General features: G+C 41.3%; 1 protein-coding gene across 2 annotated transcripts in view; it reads right to left on the bottom strand.

The window, feature by feature from the left end:
- The window catches only part of PDGFD (platelet derived growth factor D), a 146222-nt gene that overhangs the window by 5614 nt on the left and 115621 nt on the right, over window positions 1–24987 (bottom strand). The window contains exons 4-6 of one of the 2 annotated variants that reach the window (XM_086613736.1): window positions 24500–24559; window positions 19661–19862; window positions 6211–6425 (exon numbers count right to left, since the gene is read on the bottom strand). In XM_086613736.1, the coding sequence (XP_086469862.1) occupies window positions 6211–6425; window positions 19661–19862; window positions 24500–24559 (477 nt within the window). Of the gene's footprint in view, window positions 1–6210; window positions 6426–19660; window positions 19863–24499; window positions 24561–24987 lie in introns of both variants that reach the window. The other variant, XM_086613730.1, reaches the window with a different exon arrangement.

The following is a 24987-nucleotide window of genomic DNA, read 5'->3' as shown; positions in this document are numbered from 1 at the left end:
AGATGTCATCCCAAGAACTTTCATTTTCATCTAGTAAAAAACGAACCTTTTTTCTCTCACTACACCTCCATGCTCTCTCTCTCTGCTCATCTTGTGACCTAACAGTCATTTCTGACTCATTCTGTTTCCTTATATTTGCATTCCAAATAAATCCCATTGCTGCTGCTTGTATAATATTTCTATGCGTTAACTCTTTTGTCAGGTTAATTCTGTGCCTTTATTACCATAACAACCTTTTATCTCCTTTAAACATGTGCTATCCACTCCAGGACATACAACAATCAGACTATATTCCTTGCACACTGGTTTGATGATGCTAGCTTTTTAATCCCTTAGCAAATTTCCTTTGTTGTATCAGCAAAATTTGTATCATTTTTGTCCAGTTACGTTTCCCTGTGTAAAGACAGGGTGAGAATTATTGTCTGTTCTCTAAAGTGCCTCCTTAAGGCTCGCTTCTAATTCCTTTGAAAAAAAAGGAAAGAAAAAAAAACCGCAACAAACCCACAATGCTAAATTGTATTAGTTAGATTTCTTAACTCCATTGCAACAACTCCTCTATCTTACTGAAGACCCACATCACCCTTTTATTTTGCCCCCTGTTCTTTTTCCCCAGTAATATTCTCTACTGTCTTGTTTTCCCTTTACAATGTTGGGTTCAGTTAAAGCCGTTTCTACGCCCCAGCAACTTGTGCAAAGAGTTAGTGTTGTGTAGGTACTCCGAGGTGTCTGCTGCCTCTCTCAGGGCAGCACGAGGTGATGAAGCAGCCACCCTAACACTAATCTAAGCCTTGCTGTTGACAATTAATTGCATGTATGTCCTGTGAAGGTACCAGATGAGCTCCAGTCAATGTGAAACTTGAATGGAGGTATAAGGCTGCAAAAAGGGGGAGAATGTGGGGTGGGGAAGAAGCACCATATAGACAGTGAAAAATGCCTCAGTCTTTACAGGAGAGACAAGTAAGTAGGCAAAAGATGCAATCAGCTTTCACCACTTGGCTTTTTTTCGTATACGCCTTTTAGCTGTGGTGCTCAGCACTGTGTTTGTGGAGGTTTACACACGCTGACAAAGTCTGGTTACTACCTTAAGAGCATTTATTCCTCATGGAAACTCATTTCACATCTCATCAGTTACAGCAATGAGATGGGGAAACTGATTTCTTGTTTCTCTGAGGAATGTGCACGCTGGGCGGATGGCACAGCTGCAGCCCGAGCTGAACAGAGTTCCCCCACATATCCTACGGGCTGGATGATCTCTGGGTTTAGAGCTCCCCTCTCTTTAAAGAGCAGCTCCAGGCATTTCCAAAGAAATGCACTGCAACGGAAAACACGCTTTCATTTCATCTCCCCTTTAGCAAGTTAGAGAGCAGTAGATGTGAGCATTTGATTAAGGTGTGCTGCATCCATTTCCATGTATTGCTTGTCTTTCCCTTGCACAGAGTCCTGCGACACAACTCAGTATCACTTATGGCAGATCGTGTCTGAGAGACGCTTTGAGACGCTGCCAGCACTTGGCCTGTTTGGTGTGCAGGGTTTGTGACACTATGTGGTAAGTCATGAGTATTTGTCCATGAGCTCTGGTCTCAAGCAAGCGCAGAAGCTGTGGAAAACCACAGAGCATCACAAGACTCCTGCAAAAAACCTCCACCCTTAACACTATCTGTTTACTCAAGTTATGACCTCATTTACTTCTGGAAACTGCTGAGTATTTTGGTAAAGTTATGGCAAACTTCCACGTTATAAAAAAGATCCGAGATCTCATTATTAGCATTTCCCAGGGCAATAACGAAAAAGATACCCCTTACCGTGGCATTCTCATTTTCCTGTTTTCCCTGCTGTTGCATTGCTTCTTACAATTGAATGTGATAGGAAAGAGCTGTACAGTCTGTTCAGGGAACCGGAGCAGCACTCACAGCTTGGGGAAATTAAAGGCTACACGTGATAGCTATTAGTCCTGCGATACGAGCAGGGAGCGCTCGGCAGCGAGTACAGCGTGAGGCTTTGAATGGGAACTAAGGGGGAATGAAAAAACATTCAGAGCAAAAGGAAAAGATAACCTTGAAATCTCTCTGGACTAGAAGCCTCTCTCTCAACAAACACTGGGCATTAGCGTCCCCGCAGCTGCCAGTATACAGCTACTCCAGCACTGCACGGCACTGGCTACAAAGCCAAAAAGGAGTCCATTTGCCTGCCTGTCCTTCTCTCTCAGAAATACTGAGTAGCTTGGAAGTGCCAGACAACTTTTAAGTGATTTCCAGTTGCATTTTTACTGTTGCGGACAAGCATATCCACATGCAGGACAAATAGCTCTGGTGGGTCCATAACCTCAGCAGATGAAGCTCTAGGGTAGTGGTCAGGCAAAATCAGCCTGGTAAGAGAATGGTCTGGGGTCTGCAGGACTCAGTTTCAGCTGCTACGAACACCTTCTTTGCTCCACTACCTTATACTTCCTTTCAATGTCTTTTGCAAGTAAATCAAAATAATCGAGACTTGTGTTTGAATCCGGGCTACATTGTCCTGCAGCAGAAGGCTGAGACTTTTAACCGAATTAACAACGCTGGGGATTTCATAAAGTGCGAAGCTCTGTCCTTCGTTATGCAACTAAAAGCTTTTTGGTTAAGTTTAGTGGGTTTCAAATTGGCTTGGAAAAGAGTAAACCAGCTCCACGGTTCTAAAACTGAGAGGCCCCTCCTCATTGCCTTTACTGCCAGGCATTTAAATAAAATTAGAGTTAAGTGTTGAAGGAGAATAAAGAATAAAACTGATTAGTTGTGCGTGGCTAATAATAATAAAGTGGAAAACATTTTGGACTAAAATTAATGGACACATCTTTAGTATGTCATACGTGAATTTATCTGCATGACTTCCACTCATGTTAATGGGAGCCACTTGGCTAAATTTCTGCTCAGTGAGCTGTTAATGCATCCCTAAGGGATTAAGTTTAAATTTAAACTTACAAAAGCCATTTAATGTTAAAGCTGAAACACTGTCTTGAATTCATACGGTTTTCAGAGAACAAAGGAGTAGTGAAATAAATTAGCAGTGATATATTAGTGTGAATATTGAATTTCCTGGACTTAGTGATTAATTTACGGTGGTCATAAGTTGTGACATCCTGGTTCTGACCAATACCTGGTTAGTGTGATGTTTAGGTGTTCCAGTACCAGCTGCTCCCAAACACCTCATAAAAAACACATGCTTGATAACATGTTTATAATCAGCATTTTTTTGCTAGCTACTGTCTATAGTTGGCTTAAGTTCTGATACAGATGTGATCCAGGATATTTTAGTTTATATTTTACTTCTAGTTCTCTCAGAATCCTTCTGAATTATGCACGAATCATATTTAAGAGTTAAAATTCCATATAGATTTACTGCGCAAAACAATCAAATTCCTTTTTATCATTTTAAATTAACTCCCTTTCAATCTCTCTTGTTCTTTTCTTAAGGAAAAGATTATTTAGGGAGACCTCATTTTCCTTTAGATACTATTCACTACTTTCTGTCTTTCATTGTGTCCTCTCTTATTTCCATTTTTTTCTAAATGAAATTATACAAAACTTTTAGACCACTTTCTTTACAAATCATAGAATCATAGAATGGTTAGGGCTGGAAGGGACCTTCAAAGGTCATCTAGTCCAACCCCTCTGCAAGGAACAGGGATATCTCCAACTACATCAGGTTCCTCAGGGCCTCGTCCAACCTGGCCTTGAACGTCTCCAGGGATGGAGTATCCACCACCTCTCTGGGCAACCTGTTCCAGTGTTCTACAACTCTCATGGTAAAAAATTTTTTCCTAATATCCAATCTGAATCTACCTCCCTCTATTTTAAAACCATTACCCCTTGTCCTATCACAACAGGCCCTCCTGAACAGCCTCTCCCCATCTTTCCTGTAGGCCCCCTTGAGGTACTGGAAGACCGCTATAAGGTCACCCCGGAGCCTCCTCTTCTCCAGGCTGAACAGCCCCAACTCTTTCAGCCTGTCCTCATAGGAAAGGTGCTCCAGCCCTCTTATCATCTTTGTGGCCCTCCTCTGGACCCTCTCCAACTGGTCCATGTCCTTCTTATGGTGGGGGCTCCAGAACTGGACGCAGTACTCCAGGTGAGGTCTCACGAGGGCAGAGTAGAGGGGAAGAACCACCTCTCTCGACCTGCTGGCCACGCTCCTCTTGATGCAGCCCAGGATGCGGTTGGCCTTCTGGGCCACAAGAGCACATTGCCGGCTCATATTGAGCTTCTCGAAAAAATGTTTTTGATGTGTATCTTCTTCTGTATCTTTCTTGATGTATGTTTTCTGCTTCCACATATCTTTTCTACTCCTGCCTGTATCCTTCTAAGCACCAAGGGTCAAAACTCAGTATAAGTACCCCATCAATTTATCCAGGCCATAACATTTGCTCTGTTATGACCTGTTCACCTCTATTCCTGCAGAAGACTGTCACTTGTTTTTTTCCTATCCCCACTGCACTAAATAACTGTTTTCCTGAAGCTCTTCATGATGATTCACTACTCAATCTTTAGTCCAACTTCCACCCCTCGTTTCTCCCTCCTTCCCTCACACACACAGCGTTATATGAATAAATAGCTGAGACTATTCATCCTAATGCTTGCTGCTTTTCTAAACTGCATTTATAAGTAGCTACATAGGCCTTCTGAAATCCCTCACAGCCTTCTCTACTGTTAAAGTATGTTATCTCCTCTGCTAGCTGTCATTTTTGCCACCTCTCTGTTCACCTTCCTCCAGAATGACCATACATGAAATAAAACTTAATCCGCGTGCTGGGGTCACCCGCTGATAGCCACTTCCGACGCAGAAAATTGCTCAGCTCTTCCACCTCTTTGCTCTTTATCTCTTAACCAGCTTCTAATCCATGTCTGATCTTGTCTGGTCGACTGTTCGCTCTCTGAATGAGATTCCAGGTCTTTTAACATTCTTGTACAATGTTGTGATGCTGTATAAATATTTATTCATACATAAGGCATTCCAAGTTCATTTTATCAGCTCATAGTCATCTAGGTGTTTTATACCTATTAATTTTTTTCCAATTAACTTTTCCACCACTGAGATAAGGCTTTCTGTTCTGTAATTACCAGGGTCATCTCTCGCATCTTTTTTAAAATTAGATAAAATATTAACTATTCTCTAGTCCTTGCGGACATGGAGTATGCTGTAGTCTGCAATTAATTGTGAGAAAAAAAATCTCTTTCCTTGGAAAACAGTAACGACACTGCTCACAGCAACGCAAAGGTCTGGCCTTCAATCGCCTTCTGCTATTGTAGCCCTAGGGTCTCCCAAGTTAATGCCATTATGGTATAAGCCCACATCACATCCAGATTTAAAATCCACAAAACAAGGGTAAGTACAGTCAAATGCCTCAAGGAACACATGTCTCTGTGCTACTAAAAAGAACATTTCCAGTGGTATATACATTCATGTTGTATCAGTCCTTCGCTGGGAAAAATCAGTCCAACATAAGTTTCGTTATTGCAACAAAGTTCACTAGGATGCTGTGGTACCATCCACACAGTAAGGTGGCAAAAGTTCTCTCCAACTTCTAAATTAACTTACCCATAAATACCTGTTGACACCCCCTTTCTAACACATATATAACCTCCTTTCACTCTGCCCATTCACCATTTCCAAATGCAAATCGCTGGGCAATGTTGTGTCATTAAAGACATTAATATTAAACTTATTTAAAATCAGGTCTTCCTGCAGACTTGACTGCGTGGGTGGGTGTGTGTCTCTATGGCTTAGTTCAGTGGAAGGTACGAATGTGACTCCACGAGGTACCAAGCTGGTATCTGCCATGGACAGCAAGAGCAATGCCATTATCTAAGTCCAGGCTCCACTCTAAGGCTACCTGAATCTATCTGGAAGGCTATGGAGATCCTTCACCTCAGGATGAGTGGTGACCACAGGAGGCATTCACTTAAACACTTTGGTCTCTCTCAAATGATGGCATCTTTGCCTATGACACTTCACTGCTTTTGGTGATTTTTGCCCATTGACTTTTGCACTGCAGATCCAACATGATAATCAATATAAGCATGATAATATAACATGATAATATAACATGAAACAGCATGATCAATATAACATGATAATCAATAAAAGCAGAACACATGGCTCTGAGAAAAGCCTTCAGAATCCATGTAAGCAACAAATACACAAAAGAAGTACGAAAGAAAAGAAAAAAAGTGAAAATACCTCATGATATTTTTTCACTGTTTTCCCTGACATGCACGTGCAGGATTTCCAGTTCGAAGTCCCGCAGCCACAGTTTCCTCCACAGCGCTGGACAAGGAGGCAGCGGGGGAAGAAAACTACATTTGTCAGCTTCAGTTCCTCCCTTAAATTGACAGAGTAGTTTCTTGGAGTGCAGCTGTAACGCTTCACATCATCATTCAACCTGTCCAGGTCAACTGCCATGCAAAAGAAGTTTCATTAGTAAGGTTTGAGTGGGACATTCCTCTGGTTTATACCGCTCCCCAGGCAGCCAATAACATAAAGTGATGTGACACTGGTTGGAAAACGTGAAGTACAGCAGTGATTTCTGAACAGATAAACATAAACCCACCAATTTTAAATCATTACAAGTGGCCATCCAGGCTCTCATCCTGCTCCCACTGACTCTCATAGCAGAGCTCACATTGACTATAAAAGTGAAGGGAAGGCTTGCAGCAAAATATTGGCCTGAAGACCGAAGACTGGTTATTCTATTTGCTTTGTCACTGATCTATTTGATCCTTGGGTAAAAGATTCCATCTTTGCTACTCTCTTCCTTCTTTTGCTTACACCTGTTTTACTTAGATGATGAGCTCTTTTTTGTTACTATGGGTATAACTCCTTTTGCCTAACTGCATACAAAAGGCAAACACTATTTAAACAAGGCTCTTCGTGTGGTCAGTAGCAAATTGCCTTTGGAGAGTGATTCATGCTTTCCTCACAAGGGCATTTAGGACAGATGGCATGGCTTGCTTTCTCAAGTTGCCTGTCTGTATTGTTTACGGATAAACTCTAGATAACTCGCTTTTAGATGGAGAAATCAATTAAAGCAATATTAATTTCAGCTGGCAAATGCTACCATAATAGACATACAAATAAATACAATTAAAACTAATAAGCTTCATGGAATGCCAGTAGTTGGTTGATGTTTAAATGCCTGGTATCTCTGTGAGATGTGTCATGTAAATAAGTAGTAAAGCCAACTATAAAAATAACTTATAGACTATCAACTGTGAGTTTAAGCGCTGTTTCTAGCTTTAGCTTGTAAAGCTAAAACGAAACTAAAAAACTCTTCCATAAATACATTTTCCACAAATGTAACACAGATAAAAGTAACAAATTTAATGAGTTTTATTTCTATAGAAGCTTTCTGATTTCTTTTTCTCTCCTTTTCTGCTTTCTTCTTTTCCTTATGATTCTGTCCACCAGCTAAGTGTTTAAAAGTTCAATAATTCATTCATGACTGGAAGACATGTGAACTTAGTGTTGAGTTCCCACCCCAAATAGTATTTACTAATAGAAACATCAACAGGGAAACAGGAACAGCTCAAATGAAAACGGAGATAACAGTGTAGCGTTTGTGAACATATCAGATTTTCATGGGCATGTTTAATAGCTCAACACCATCTCTGCTCCTGAATGCATCTTTGCTTGTGCTTTACTATAAACATGTGAAAACCTCCAACAAAGACACTTCATATCTTCTGTGACTCAGTCCTTGTCAACATCACAAAGTAAATTGTGGAAAAAGCTGTGATTTGTAAATACCATGAACCTTTACATTCTGGCCTAGAGATATTCACAAGGCAGATATGCAAGAGGCAAGGGTACGTAAATGTCACGAGTGCTATTACAGAAAATCATAGCAGCTTCACTTTTCTGGCAAGGTGTTATCTCAGTCAATGGGAATTTAGCAGATAAATTGTGATTTTATAGCAATTGTGATACATCTCACCATGAAATCTCAGTGGTTCTCTCCAGAGAGCTAGCATCTCTCCAAAAGAGGTATAGATCATCCTCCTGATATAAACACAAAATCAATGGGGTTGCTGGTATACTCATGCACTGGGAGAAAAATACACTCCAAATGTCCACAGTCAGGACTTAGAAGTCCAGAGAATATTGATTTCTTTGCTTTAACAGATGATATTTTCTTCTCCGCTGTCACTCTCCAAAGCCACCCCTTCTCATTGCAGGCTCTCAGGCTAATTCTTCTCGCAGGGAAGTGTTTCCCACTCCTCTAAACATTCTCAACAGGACCTTTGCCATCAGCTTTCCTTACCAATAAAGCAAAGAGGTTTCTGGCTACTATTCGTTTCAGCCAATTGATGTGAAGGAAAAATTAACTAAAGGAAGAAGAGGGCAGAAAATACTTTGTCTTCGTGATTAATGAGATGTCTTGAGGGGAAGGCCTGGATCATCCACTCTCTGGCACTGCAGCAAGCCAGGGGAATAGCTACCGATACGAGCGGGCTCCTGTTGGGAACGACTGGTTGGGGACTGGGATGGCATCTGCTGATGGTACATCTCCAGATAGAGTTAGAATAAAATGCTCAAAGGCTTAATTCAGCCTTAATTCAGCCGAGGTAACATAGGAAATGAGGCTTCTGGTAACAAACTGGTCATCAAAGAGGGCCCAGACCCAGGTCACATGAACTGACATCTGTGTCCAGGAGCAAATGCCTGGGGGATGGAACAAAATTCGCCCTATCATAGACGAAATTTCCCCTCAGGCTCCACAGTTCTCCTTCCTGCATTGAGCTGTCACCTATTATCACTGCTGCATTATCAACCCAGAAATGAGTCTTCGTAACGAGACTGGCAGAGAGGGAAAGCACCGGCATTTGAAGGACCAGAGTAGGGGGGCTTTCCTGCAGAGAGCATATTATATCCATCACAGTGTTACACACATTAAGCTTCAGTACTTAAGCTGCTCAATTTAAATGGCAAGGGGTGACCTGGCAAAGGGCTTTCACTGGAGGGAAGACTTTGCTCACCAGCCTTCAAAAGCCTAGTTTTGGTGACTTTCAGAAGTCTTTGCCAGGTCTCTTAGGCTGTAGCTGAGTCATCACTGTGGAGAGCTGTTGACTTGCTCGAAGCATAGGAGGGAATAACCAGATAATCAGGATATTTTTTTTTCTCTATGCAGTATGAAGGAATCAGCTGTTCTCAATGAGGGCTCAAAACTTTCTCTGGGTGCATTCTTCAGGAATTATGAAATCAACCAGTAGTAAAATACATTTTATTTAGTGTATTTTTCTATGATAAACTATATTTGAAAAACCTACGGGATAATTTCCAATGAGAAATAGCATTAATTCTCCTTGGTATCACACTCAAGGCATTCTGATTCTGACTTACTGGCAGTTTTTGGGACTCCAAATCCCAGAGTTATTTAAGATGTGAATTCTCTGCACTTTGCCATATCTTAGGTATCAGAGTCTAGGTTGAAATGGACAAATACAACAGCAGAAAGGTCTTATTTTAATGATGCTGAAATAATGAAAACAAATAACTTCAAGCAGAGAAGGAAAGACTAAATGAAGGGTTTAAGAGATACACAGGTCATCTTCCATAAAAATTCTTCTGGAGGTAAACCCCTAAGTTCTTTTTGACTCTGTTCTATAGAAATCCAGTGCCTGCTGGGATAAGGTGAGCACGCGATGTCTTCTGTGAGCAGCATACACTGTACTCTAGTAGTATCACACTGACACCCAAGAATGGTTCCCACTGTCTAATTAGCTTTAGACCATGGTTTGCAGCCCCCTAACAAAAGGATACATTTTGTTCTGAACAACTCTCTCCGCTGAAAGCTTCAATATGCATTTTTCCCTGTTTTAGGATTGTTTTACTGTCTGGAGCCAGTCCACTTCCTCATTCATATAACAATGAGATTTTACAGTACAGTCAGTTTCATGCATCACTTCACTGCTGTGACTAAAATGTAACTGAGCCTTGGTGTGATTGGTGTGAAATCCTGCTGCTTTACTTATCAAGAACTGAAACCACTGGAGTCCTTAATTTAAAACTAGAACTAAAAGGTTCTGTAGACTGGATGCAAATAACTTCAAAGTATTATTACAGAATGTCTGCATCATTCAATTTAAAGGCAAGGGAGACATAAAAAGATGCACTGGAGCAGTAAGCTGAATACTTGGGGTACAGTGTTTGCCCTCTCCTCCCCCTTAAACCCTATGCTTAAATGAAATCTCATTTCAAATAGTGCTATGACGTGCTTACCTTGAAACACTGATCTTAATCAGAGGTAAGTAGTGAAATCAGGGGCTGCAGCTAATACCATGTTTTATCCAGAAGGGACAGCCTTAAAGATTGGTGAGAAAATCTGTGCTGCTGGTCACTGATTAATTTTAAAATGACAAGCGGTCTTTTAGGGTTTCTTTTAATACTTTATCTGTTCCAAATTCATACATGGTCCTAACATTGTCATATCTGAACATTTTACACTTTTTTTCATGCATTGACCACAGACCAGAACTGAGGTGTAAGAGACAGTAGCCACCTTACCATGGTGGCATTCCTATACCACATGTCAAGGCCACCTACAAGCGAGGCAAGAAGGATTCAGGCAGCTGCACACCTGTCAATCTAACCTCAGTCCATGGTGAAATTAACAGGTAAATCCTCCTGGAAGCAACATCCAGGCATATGAAAGACAAGAGTGTGACTGGGAACAGCCGGAACAGATTTACCAAGGGCAAATTGTGATGCGCCAACCTCAGAGTCTGTTATGATGAGACAACTGTCTTGCTGGATGAAGTGAAAGCAGTAGAGGCATCTGCTGATTTTTGACAGTGACCCATACCGTCTTTGCCCCCAAACTGCTGAGATATAATGGGATAGGTGAACTATAAATTCATTAGATAATCACAAGGTCCAAGAGGCTTGAGCAAAATGGTCAGCAATTCTAAGTACCACCGGTGGCTGGTTACTGGCAGTGTTCCCCAGGGGGTAACGCTGGGGTCAATGCTGCCAAAGTTCAGATCTTCATTAATTGATCTGAACAATGGAATGATGTGAACCATCAGCAAGTTTGTCAGTGATATCTCATTAGGGAAATTTGTCCACATGCTGCAGGGCTGCCTTTCAGAAGGACCTCAGCAGGCTGGTAAGAACCTCATGAAGTTCAGGGATGACAAACGGAAATTCCTCTGCCTGACATGGAATAACCCCATGCATCAGCCCAGAGTGGGGACACACTGACTAAGCAGAAGCTTTGCAGAAAAAGCACTGGCCTCCTGGTAGGCAGAAGGTTGAACATGAGTCAGCTGTCTGCCTTGCAGGGACACAGGTTGCATGCTGAGTGGCATTAGGAAGAATGTGGCAGCAGAGTGACGGAGATGAATGCTCCCCTTCATTCAGCTCTTGTGACCCTGAATCTGGAGTAGCATGTCCAGTTTTGAGGCCCCTCCAGCAGAAAAGAAGGATGAACAAACTAGGAGTTCAGTGAAAGGTGACCATGATGGTTAAGGTGCTGGTCTAAAACAGGTGCAGCGAGGCTGAGGGAACCAGATTTGTTTAGTCTGGAAAGAAGACTAAAGGGAGTTCTAATAAATGTCTTCAGCTACCTAAAAGGGCTACAGGGAGGATGGAGCCAGTCTCTTCTTGTCTTTGCACAGCAAAAATACAAGGAGGAACAATCACAAGTTGCAGTAAGGGACATTTCAGTGAGCTCTAAAGAAAAACTAATCACCATGAGGGTGGTCAAACACTGGGACAAGATATCTAAAAGCTTGTGGAGGGAAATATTCAAAAATTAACTAGAGAAGACCGTAAGTAACCTAATTTAACTTTGAGGTTGCTCCTGCACTGAGCAGAGGTTTAGATGAGATGATCCACAGAGTGCCCTTGTAACCAAAATTATTCTATTAATCTATGATTGATACTAAACTGCCATGATGCCTATATGTCTGCTGGCCTTCCTGAAAGGCTATTGACATCACTATCCATATGGATAGATAAGGTTTAAAAGTCTGATTTTGGTCTGTTACAAAGGCAATGTGGATGTGTGGAACCAGATTTCAGCATGACATTCAGCACTAGACTATGCTGACGACAGGCCACGTCGTCAGAATCACCTGTATGTAGACAGACTATCTCAAGACTTAGATCCTCAAAGATGTTAAAATACCTAATTCTCACTGAAGGGACTTGCTCACATTATACAGTGATCAGATGCAGAGACTTCCCAGCCACTGACCATCCTCCCCTGGACGTCAAGCAGAAATCTATGTCTCCTTGGGCCTCCTGCCAAAGGAATGCAAACTAGTGCCAATTCTGCTAAAATTTCTAACTCTTGTGCCCTTTTTAGTGGATAAAGAAATGAACTCATGAAAGGGGCCTGCACTTGTTAGCTTGCCCCTGTTCATACTTTGTGCATCATCAGCAGTATTGTGTGTCACGTGAGGATCCAGTGCCCAGTTCTAGTTGTTTGACTCTCATCCCTTTTCATGTGTGGCTTACAGTTCATAACAAAGTTTGTTGAGCTGCTGTTTTTATTTTGCCTCTTGGCTTTAACAAATTCCTCCTGTAGAGTATGGAATTTCTCGGAGACCTGTGAATGTATCGAACCCTCCCTCTCCAGCATTCATGCTCCACTAGCATTAAGGTGTGTGCCAGGGCTGTCAGGTGGAGTGGAGTTACTGTACAAGCAGTCAAAGACATTCAGAGTAGTGCTGTAGCTGACTGAAGCTATGGTGGGGTTAAACTTGAGTTGGAAAATGCAGTCCCATACATATGATAAATAATCCCTTCTTCCTCTGGTTAAATCACCTAAATGCACTGACACTGATGAAATTATTCTTCTCCACACCGAATGTTGACAAAACCCTGTGGCTTTTAGTCTTCAACACATATGTCTGAGGGTTTTCACTGTTCCACTGCACATGCTTAATGATACCACAATAAGCACTTTGTTAAATACACCTGAAAACTTTGGGAGCTGTCCAAGGCTTTCTCGTGAGACCTGGGGAGAAGATGCTGTGATTTGGATTTACCACAGAATCACAATGCCAAGGCAAACCTCCTCAATACAGCAACTATTATTTTAGAGGAATGAAAGATGAGAATTTCAGTGGGATTACAACTGTCCGCATGAAACAAGGTTCACAATATACAGGCCCATTATAGACTGGCAAACCAATTATCGGCTGTTGTATGGGTCAACTAGCAAAAGCAGGCCAATTGATCCGTGTCATATATGGATATAGCTTCATTGAAATCAGTGGAATCGAATGGCTTATTCCAGTGATAAATAATATGCTGCAAGTTTCACTAGCATTTTAAAAAAAGAGTTTAATAAGAAAAGCTTTCACTGCAGCGACTGACAATAATGTCACGTAAAGCATGAAGGAAAATCTCATTTGTCACAGAGAGGGAAGAGTACAGATGTAGATCTGAATTAGATTGTGAAATGAATGAATGAATGTGTATAGTTTGCGTGTAACAGACAACTTGGTTCTCTACTGAAGGAGGGTTTTTAAGCACAGGGAATACTTGAAATTAGCAGCTATATATCTACTATAGTTGGGGCTGTTCAGTCTGGAGAAGAGAAGGCTCTGGGGTGATCTTATAGCAGCCTTCCAGTACCTAAAGGGGGCCGACAGGAAAGCTGGAGAGGGACTTTTGACAATGGCATATAGTGACAGGACAAGGGGAAATGGCTTTAAACTGAAAGAGGGTAGATTTAGATTAGATATAAGGAAGAAATTTTTCACTCAGAGGGGGTGAGACACTGGAACAGGTTGCCCAGAGAAGTTGCAGATGCGCCATCCCTGGAAGTGTTCAAGGCCAGGTTGGATGAGGCTTTGGGCAACCTGGTATAGTGGAGGGTTTCCCTGCCCATGGCAGGTGGGTTGGAACTAGATAATCTTTGAGGTCCCTTCCAACCCTAACCATTGTATGATTCTATGATTCTATAAGATATTCCATCTACTTGGAATATCCACATTTGCCACGAATGAGCAGTCATTCAGCATTTGTGATGCCTGCACTCCCTGTCTGGTGTACTGAAGCTTGCTGGCAGCCATCCCAGAACCTTTCAAGGAAGAGCACATGGACATTTGCAGTAATTTATTGGCCACTGTTTGCAAACCCCTAAGAAATTACATTTCTGAGTGAAATTTTGCTAGACTATTGTAAGTAGTGACAATTAAAAACTATTGTTAAGGACATGGCAAAACTTGCCTAATCTTGGGAACCTGTTTGGCAATGGACAGCAGAAACATTTCATGAAGACTTGTGGTCTCATCTCGCTACTCCCCTTCTAGATAGCAGTGTGGCTATGCCAGCAAGTGTTTATTTATTTAACTTGTACAGCTGTCATTGCAGACAGATGTTAATGCAAGGATGTCCCACCTGGTTAATGTCTTCTGATAGCCAAAGGCTTCTTGCATACTACGTCCAAAAAAGAAAATGAGCTCAGAGGCTTGTGTAGTCTTGTTAATTACCAGAATGTATCTATCTACATGTGTTCCTGCTTCTCAGGTTTGTTTGTGAAAAAAATCATAACAATTTTTTTTTGAAGATAACCCCTTTCTCTAGGAATCATCCCCTAGACATTTGGATCTACTTCTATGACGAGAAACAGTGAACTTTTTCTTTCTCCTTTCTTTATTTCTTCATTTGTACACAAGCCATTTTACAGGCAGAGGTCTTTTTTAAATTACAAAGACTTTTTCAAGGGGATGTAAAACTTCAGAGTGAATTACAAAAGATAAATGCAAACAATCATGTGGGAAAAGTTAAATAATGTTTAATTGATGGTTGGAACTGTTTACAACAGTCTCTCTGAGGAGCTTTTCTAACATTATCAATCAAATACATTTATGCTTTCAAAAATTTAAACTGTAGGATGAAGACGTTTCCTTCCAACATATCTGAATGCTCCTTATGACTCTCTAAAAGAATAGAAACCTATTTGTCTAGAAGTTCAACACAATTGAAGAGCACAGCTGTTTTCTTTTTTATATCTACCTGTGTTCTTGCTAAGAATAGTATTAAATAACCCAAGAGCCAGTGATATCCTTTTAGAGATGCTGTATATTTGTAATAGCCAAATTACTATGACACTGAGATCAGCTACAACATATTACAGCAATGCAAAAGGAATTACTTTAGAGGATATACTTTATTTGGTATGACCTGCTTTTTTCCTAAGAGTCTAAGGTGAGCTTAAGGCTGAATATTCATATACTTTCCGAGTTTCTAAAATGCATCAAGGGCTAGCAAACCTTTTTGAGTATGTTTACAACTGCTTCAAAGGTTATTTGAAACATATACTTGTCATATTTTCATGCAAGAGGAGTACGCTGTAGTTTGTAGCTTATACAAGGCCTTTCATTTAAGGATTTTGAAAATGCGAATGTGTATCTTCCCCTTTATTTTCTGTCCTTTCTTTTCTGCCAGTCTGGGTTTCACTGCCATTCCATACTTAACTGTTTAACAGCAAACCTCACTGAACATATGTAGAATTAAACCTCAAACTTCATGTGGTTATTAGTGAGACAGACATGATACCAATATCTCACTTGAACAGTATAAATAGAAAGAAACGCATTTAACTCAGTAGAGTTGCATCAGTATTGTAGAGGTGTGAGATCAGGTTTTGCAGATGGAATGGAGTTATACATTTAGATTTAATCAATGCATTCTTCATGTTTAAGGTTCTTGCAGGAGGTATACAGGGAGGGATCGATCTGTGTATGTGTATATCTCCAGGTCATATATATGACGGGAGAGAGTAAAGAAGATGGAGCCAGAGTCGTCTTTGAAAGGACAGAGGTACTGCACTTAAATTGCAACAAACGAAAACCTATTTAATTTTTTTAAAAAAACAAACTTCTTTTTGTTTGTTTGTTCAAAGGGTGGTCAGACACAGGTTGTCCAGAGAGGCTGTGTAGTCACCATCCTGTGGAGAACATCGTTAGTCACCATCTCTTGCAACCTGCTAATGGTGACCCTGCCTTGAGCAGGAGAGTTGGACTTCACAGGCTCCTGAAGTGCCATCCTACTTCATCTATTCTGTGATTCTGTGAGTTTCAGCTATGCTAGAATACTGTACTTCTTATTTCCTTGACCCTGATTCTTATCTTCATAGATTATTCATTGCCAAATTAAGAAAACAATACCATATAAACATCATCTATCATCACACATCCCTGTTATAAGAATTGGTGTTCAGCAACACCACCTCTTAAGCTCAATTTTGTGGCACAATTTGGTATGGGCAGAGAGTTAGATAGGAGCTAAATCATTAGTGATTAATTTATACGTTTATATGACATGTTCTGAAAATGCTGTGAAAGATAGGCAGACATTACATCAAATTGTTCTTATCTGCCTCAGGGCTGTTCTAACTAAGGATAAAAAATAAAACCCAAGCTGGAAGTAGAAACAGATAGATATCTGAACTAAATGATGATATAATCTATTGCTCTCTTTGCTGCAAGGTTATACCAGTGCCTATAAACATTCCTCAGAGATCCACAGTGTCTACGTTTAAAAGTCACCAAGTATTTCTAATTTAAGGAACTGTTAAAGCTATTCCCTACTCCTGACATGATCCAAGAACAAGCCTTTAATCTTGACAGAATTTTATGACTAAATAAAAATTCTTAACTGAATTTTTTTAAGGATTTGATCGTGGTGAGGTACTTTTGTCCAGAGGGCTGCTAAGAGTCAAGGAATTTGGCTTTTAGTTTGAAGACAAAAGAAAAACTGTTATAAAACTTTTTTTCTTATTCCTGTAATCAAAGCAACAACAATAAAATCTTATTAAAATATATCGAGTGTTAAAATAATAACTGGAAAACTCTTCATTTTTTTTACAATGCTTTATTATGCAAGAAGCTGAATTACATTTCTACTAAATGGAGAAACCTTTATGCATTGGGATTTTCCGAGCACTACCAGATCAGACTGATACCTCTAGTCTATATGATCAGCATCAATAAAGCCACAAATGCTATGGAGTACTAGGCTAAATATGATCTGAGAATGAAATGAAATCTGCAGAGCAGAACCAGTACAGGATCCAGGTTTCTAATTATCTTCTATTAAAATCAAAACACATCCTTTATTTCTTTTCTATTCGTGTCTATCAGTGCCAAATCCAGCCTGCGAATAAGGGACACACAGCTCATGTTTCACAGACTTCTAAATGAGATCAAACTGATCCTGGAAGTGATGCAGTGGCAGTTGGGTGACGTCTTTCACAAAACGTAAGCTGTTGTGGTTGCCTGAAATTTCTGACTTGCCAAAAGGGAACAAAGTGAATAAGTTCAGTTTTTGCTGGATGAGTACTCAGGGCTTTATCTAAGCAGAGACCAGACTGACAATTTAGCAACATGGTGATTGGATTTCAAGGCCTGGGAACAATCCTTGACACTATTCTCCCTAATACTGATGCAGCCTTTATATACTTGTCATGGTTTGATGTGGAGGGGGGGGTGGTTCTGGAGGCAGGAGAGGGGTTTTGCTCCCTGCGACCTCCCCGGTTTTGGAACCGGGTTAGGCTTAGTTCTGGCCACCAGAGCAGACTGCCATCCCCCTCGGGATTGAGCCAAGAGGGCACCTCTGCGAATTGCCCTATTTAAGTCAGGACAAAGGGACCGGAAAAGGTGCTTCGCCCAGGATCGAGCAGAGAAGGGAGGAGGGCACTGCCCCCGCTCCCTGGCTCCCGGCCGGGCAGCTGCCTGCGTCGGGCCGGCGCCGCCCACGGAGAATGGCGGCGGCGGAGCCAGCTGGGGAACTCGGGGGCACCCCACTCCCGGGGTGCCCACTGGGCTGAGTTCACCTGGAGAGGACTGAGATCTGAGAGAAACAGCGGCATCGACAGCAGGTCAGTGAGGATGGAGCAGGAGGAGGTGTGCCGGAGCCGAGTTTCCCCTGCGGCTGATGGTGAGATGGCAGGCGGCCCCCCTGCAACCAGGACGGCCTCGGTGGAGCAGAGACCCACTCGCAGCCCGTGGGGAGAAGATGCCTGAGCCTGAGGATGGTCGTGTTGGGGTGCACGGCAAGGCAGAGAGGCATCTGGAGTCTGCGTGACGACCCACGCCGGAGCGAGTGGCTACAGCTCCCTACGTACCCGAGACTGTGGTAAAGCCCACACTGGAGCAATCTGTGGGGAAGGATTGTTTCCAGTGGGCTGGACTCACGCTGGAGAAGTTTGTGGATTTTTCCTCGTGGGTAGGGGATCCATTGGAGCAGGGGAAAAGGGTGTAAGGACTCCTTCTCCTTTAAGAAAGAAGCAGCAGTAACAGCACGGAATGAACTGACCTGCACTCCCCCAGTCCCTGCCCCCTGTGCTGCTGGGGGGGGGGGGGCGGAAGGTGTCGGTTTTAAGATCTGGTTTTGTTTCTTTCTGTCCTCTCAAGTGATCGGTTTTTGTTTCCCTTTGTCCTTCTAAGTAATCATTAATAAACTGTTTTGCTTTGAGAAAAGCTCTGCCTGTTTTGCCCGGGACCATGGTTGGTGGGTGCTCCCTCTGTTCTTGTCTCAACCCTCAGTTCCTTGGGGTTTTTTTTCTCTCCTCTCTACTTTACTGGAGAAGGAGAGACTGTGTGAGTTTTAGTTGCTGGATCAGCCTAAAACCACGACAATCCTTTTTAAGATCAAAGCCTCATAATTTGATAGCAAGTAAGTTACAAACATATAATTAAAATCCTCTCTCCCTGCTTAGCACATGTTCAACATAGAGGGGATGGGATCTGAGATGTAAACAAATGGTAGACTGCACAGAATCAGAACTGTGATTATAATTTTAAAGTTATAAAGAAGAATGTATATGAATACGCAACTGGGAAATGGAAGATAATATTAACAAGAGAACTCAAATAATATATTTCACTCCAGATCTTCTGTGAAAACTATAGCAATTGTCATCTTGGAGAACCTTAACAGACCTCCTAGATCTGTACTTGCAAATAAAGGGCAATTTTATCAGGCCCTTCAGTGCATGGTTACCCCAGAGCACAACTGTCTCTGCTAAACAGCGTTTCTTTATCATTATGGGTTTGCACTGTTAGCTTAACATTCCTTTCCTTTACCATTTGGTGGATGATTTGAACTAACAGAAGGAAACAAGAAACATAACCCAGAAATGTGTGCTTTGCTCAATTACAGACAAAGATGTTAAACCATAATGTTCCCCACCAACATAATGAAAAACAGTGAGATGTTTGCATCCTAAAAACCCAGCTGCACATACAGGTGTCTGTACCAGATGCTTCCCTAAGCACAATGTGATAAAAGTAATTATTCCTCACTCAACAGAGAACAATCCCTAAGCAGGGTATTTAAAGAAGGATGATAGTGCAGGTAATTAGGAGCCCCCATGCCTTACACATAAAGCAATGTTTAAGAGGGTGAAGCTGAGAACCATCTGTCCTTTACGCATGGGCCTATGCTTTTATTTGTGAATTTATCATAATGATGGGCAGTTTTCAGCCTGATTTCTCAGGTGAGATTCTACTCAGTCAGAAAATGATAAAGGATTAAATGACTTATCCCTGGTTTTAATAGGTGGTACCTTGCCCTGTGACTCCCAATAGGAATCTAATATCTGATATTTCTATGAGGAGTGAAGGAATATCCTGGTCTTGCCCCAAAGTATGTATATAGTGTCTTTTCCTACCTTTGGACTTCCTGTCATGATAGCTCCTGCCTCGATAATGGTGGCCACTGTCCGTGTACAAATTCTCTAGATCTTCTTGCCAGGACTCTGGGTTGAAGTGTTTGAGCAGATCCTCCACTGTGTCAAATGCAGCAATGGTCTGATCCAGTGCTTCCGCTGTGAGCGTAGGGTCAGTCACTGATGGAGAGGGATAGGATACCCCCTAAGAGTGACATACATCTCAGTGTACTTGGAATAAATTACAGCACCACTTAAAACAACTGAAACAGTTACTGATAAACTTGTTTTATTAGTGACTGAAACAGCTACTTCAGGCCATCTTTTGAAGTCCCTAGCTGGGCCAGGCTTTGTTATGCCTGTGTTTTCTTTTTGCAAGGGGAAGAGATACCAAGGAACTCCCAAGCAAATCCCAGAGAAGATGCAGGGAGCAGAAGTACTGCCACTGCTGGACTGTCAACATGCACATCCGCTCCTTGAAGGGGACGATGGTTTGCACATACACGAAGATATAATGGAAATGTCTTTTGATACCACTGTGGTGGCCATGACCACAGAACAGAGGTGCCTTGTAGTGCTGGGGTGGTGCCTTCACAGCTCGGCCAGCTCTGTTGATAAAGCCATAGGCAGAGCAGAAAACACAGCAGAGAAAGGCAAAGGCAACAAGTTTTCTTTCCCTGGTCAATTTGGACAACAGGTTTGGCTTGGTTAAAGACTTGAAAAGATGGCCCTTTATTCCCAAGAATTAAATGTACTACGGAACACTGATGAATGCCAATCCCCGCCCCCTCCTTTTACCAAAAATACAAGTTACTAAGCAAACAAGAAACAATGTGATACTTGGATCTCAGCAATGTAACAATGAATATTGGGATTATCAACATAGTGATATCCTCACAATTACCTCATAATACCACATGGAATACTATTTCCCACCAGGAATGGCCAAGTCCCATTCTCTGAGTGTATTTGGTTCTCACTGAACTTGTGGCAAAATGTGACTTTGACAGAAAGATCGCAGCAATTTCATTTTTACTTTAAATGTTTTTAATAATTGTTATTTAGAATCACAATATTCATTACCCTGATATCACTCTTCCCTTGACCAAGCACAAAGCCCAATAACGTGTAAAACGTACGCAAGAAAAACTATTAATGCAGATCTGATACTTTCCGAAGGAACACAATCAAAATACCCAATTTTGTCCAACAAGAAGCATAATATAGCACAAGAGTTGTTTGGATTTGGGTCTTGTAAATTAAAACATTGGGAAAATACCCTAGAAACCTCCTTCTCTCATGAAAACACAGCTCTGAAGTAATATAGCAGAAATATGCCATTTTAAAATTAATGACTCCCAAAATAATTTTTTGCCTCATCTCCCAAGTAAATGCATACGTTAAACTACTTATCCTTGTGATTAACTTCACTCAGTTGGGTAGTAATGGAAAGGTCAACTCATTTGAGTAAAGTTACTCACTTATTTGCAGGATGTGTCCTTCAATGCTTACTAAAATAGTTTTAAAGTATATATGTCTTTTAAAATAAAACATTTGCCTTTAATGGTAAGTTATAACACAAAACTAACAAGCCTTGATATTTTATGGCATATGTTTGCTGAAAGTATGGACAGTCCAAATTATTAAAACCAAGAAAGAGAAGAAATAGAAAACATTACAATAGTGTAGTCAAGAAAGCATAGCTGCCCTTTACTGCTCATCACCAACAGCACAAGAAGTTTCAGAGGGCCCACTTGTGACTGCAATGCCTCTACAACGCAGTGCTAAATAAGACATAGTGCAGACGGCTGTAAAAATTCATGACCCACTAAAGGGGAAGGCATACCTCAAAGCACCTCTCCTGACTTCTAAGTGGCTTGGAATAGAGACCGTCAGAGGGACAGGAGCCCCAGGAGCTGAAAAGCTCACACCAGCAAAGTGAACGCAGCGCTGTTCTCCAAAACAATGCTGCAGGAGGGACCGTGCTGTGTGCTAGTGCAGTCTTTGAGGTTAAAAAAGAAAAACGTGCCCAAATACTACTTGCTTACTGAGGAGAGCTCAGTGCAGCTGATGGCTCAGCTGTGACTGCAGCCCAGCAGGGAAACATCAGTCCCTGATCGCCTTTCAAAAGTGAGGGAGATGCTGCAGGGATGCTGAACAAACAGCAGCATCAAAATCAGGCCACAGGTGTGGAGCTTGGACCATACAAGAGTTTCTTTTGCGTGTCCAGCTGTGCACTTCATTACAGAACTGCAGGTCAGGCTGTGAATTTGCAGGGCGTTTCACACTCATGCAGGCCGCAGGGATTCCCCATTTTCTTTTCATATAAAATCTCCTACTCGAGCGATTTGTGCAACCTTGTTCACACACAGAAGAAAGCTTAACTTTTTCTCAGTAACAGCCAAGTCAAGAGGAATTATTTCAACAGCTCAGATAACCTACTGGCAGCGACATCATGTGACAGGCCCAAAAGCAACTTCAAAGCTGCCAACCCAACTGCCTCTCTTTTGTCCTGCCAAGAACGAGGTACTAGCTTTAGAAGAGCTTGTGCGCCTCGTAATCTGGTTTCTCAGATCCTATCCAAAGAGAGGGCAAGAGGAAGAGTGAAATGCAAGAAACAATGAAGAATAGAAACTGTCCATATTAGGTACCTCTTTTATGGTTCTTAAAAGCACTGAATGCATTTTTAATTTCATGGGACGCAAAGGTATCTTTTTTCTCAGTGCTCTTTCTTACTCTTAATTTCTGTTCCCCCATGCTTTTCTATTTTCTAGCTGTATTGTGAAGCTGAAAGGCTGTTCAATGTTCATCACAGTTGGTCATAACCTTACTTCACAAATAATGGAAACTAACCAAATAAGAGTAAATTTTTTTCCCTTTTTTTTTTTCTGAGTTTGCCATGCTGGGTTAAAGGCAGAAGTATTTGGTTTAGCTTTCCGAGAAAAAAAAAACAACCCAAAACATGACTCTGTGATATGACCTCAGACAAGGAAGAAAGAATTTGCTCACTCTCAAATTTTCATTCTGAGAGTTGCAATGTATCCACATCCTAAAATGAGTCTTTGGGTTGCCTGTGGGTTTGAGGAGCAAAACTCAGATCTGCCATGCTAACTGAGTATCAGTAGAACTTGTCGGCAACTGACAGGTCTGAGTTTGTTCTTCTGCTCCTCAGGACTACAGCAGAATCCCTGAACCTTTCTCTCGTGAAGAATTCAGATGTCCTCAGACTTTCTCCTTGGTGCCTTTTGGAAAAATTACTCAACCTCTCTACATTATTTTTCCAGAGGATAGGAAAGGGGTAGTGGGTGCACTGCATGCCCAGTGGACGAAGGTATGTTTTATTAGATAGGGAATGGCACGGGAAAACCAATGAAACTGGGGTTCTGCTTCTGGTTTAGCTGTAGATTTCCAAGTAACCTTGGGCATCAGCTTGCTGCCTCTAATATTTGTACTGAACTTCCCTACCTATAACACATTAGCAACGACTTTTCAGAAACAAATAGATGTGAAAGATAAATAAACTTTATATTTTCCAATATAAAACAAATACTGGATTATTTGGCATACTGTGCGCAGTACAATGTTAAGGAGAACTAACATGGTGTTTACCATACACTCGATCTCATTTTCATAATTACCTGATGAGGGAGTCCTAGACTTACGTTTTCAAACATCAGCCTACCATATTTTTAAACAAAATATTGTGTCACATATATTTTTTTCCAACCCTATATTAGAATGAAACTCATGAAAAATAAGTTTATGCCTTTCAGTAAAACAGTCTTTTAACATCTGCTGCTGGACACATCCAACGGATCTCAGCCTTGCTAACATTACTACTCAGGACTTCCAGCACAATTAGTTCAAGGCTATCGATGCATCGTATCATGAAGGGCAAGTGTCATTTGCAAACTCAAGGGTAAACACAAGTCAGATTGATTTAAGGCCTTCTAATTTTGGCAATACAGAATTTTCTCTCTACTCCCTGCCTGGCTTGGACACTAATCAGTAGAATTTACCTATATTTTATTTACTGCTCCTCCACTGGCAACTTCTGGCAGCTATTGTAACAAAGGTGCCATCACTAAACTCTCATCCATGAATGCTCCAAACATTGATCTCAAATCTGCTTTGAGCACTTATCCTTGTTTCATGTGTTTTAAGAGGAGTTTGCAAGAGCTGTGACATTGTGCTGACCAGCCAGAAGAGCACACAGAAGAGGACTGCCTGTATTACCAATTCTGATGCTACACTGCCATTCCCGAGCATTTAACTTCACCTGGGAAATGAAAGAGGAGAGAGATTTCTGGCCAATGACACAAATAAAATGTAATGAAGAGAAAAATAAAATTTTATACAGGATTATTTTTTTTCCTTTTTTTTTTCCCTCAAGTTGCATTTCACTGCTAAATACATAGACTTTAGATATAATATTTTATTACATACACTTAAAAAAAATCTCAGTATTGTTAATGAAGAGCCGAATCTATTTTCCTGCCGCCCTGTTTTGAGTATAGCCTTCTGCTTAGGTCAAGACATTTTACAATTGAAAATTGTAAGGACTTTATATCTTGTATTTTCATCTTGGGAGGATGAGTTTGAAAGCAAGAAATGTTTCCCAATGGCTATCTATCTCATGTGATTACAACACCTGATGACATACCCTGAATCTCTTCTTCTTAAAAACACACTGGTTGACTTCAGTATGAGTCGGATAAAGACTTGTTTCATCCTCTGCCAAAGGTGAATACACAGTTCTTCTGTGCAGGTGCCATTTTAGTGAGTTGGATTCAAGTCATCCTATCAATCCATCCATCGGCAAAATAGTAACAAATTACTTACTGAGACAGAGCTTGTGACTGACTCCCAGTTGGTTTCTGAGGCTGCATGCTGGAAATCATCCTAAGGGGAAAAACCCACAGGAAAAATCACCATTAAGGCAATGTTCTAACTTAACTGCAGAAACTAAAAAATGTCTCAGCATTCAACATCTGTCGCCTTTTTCAACCCTCTTTAATGCAAGAGACCCTTGCCATGTGTCATTCCTAAATAATGCTACTTCCATTCAGGTTCTGTCCTTTTCATTGTTTATAACCTAGCTCCTTGTGAGCTTGCTGGGTCAAAACCAGGTATTGTTATGATCTGAAATATGATACATGCTGCTTTGCAAAGCAGCGCCTAATCTGGTCAAGGCTTTACGTTTTATCTTCCAATATAAATATTAAGCATCACCTCTGTATGTCTACAATCAGAGTATTAATGCTGTTCCCCAAACTGATCTGTTCTGGAAAGAATGTGGACATGCTAACACCCTGGTACTACTTATCCAA

The sequence above is a fragment of the Tauraco erythrolophus genome, chromosome 1 (genome assembly GCF_009769465.1).
Source record: "Tauraco erythrolophus isolate bTauEry1 chromosome 1, bTauEry1.pri, whole genome shotgun sequence".
Taxonomy (NCBI): Eukaryota; Metazoa; Chordata; class Aves; order Musophagiformes; family Musophagidae; genus Tauraco; species Tauraco erythrolophus.
Note: the sequence above shows the minus strand (reverse complement) of the source record. Positions and strands in the feature narration are given on the sequence as shown.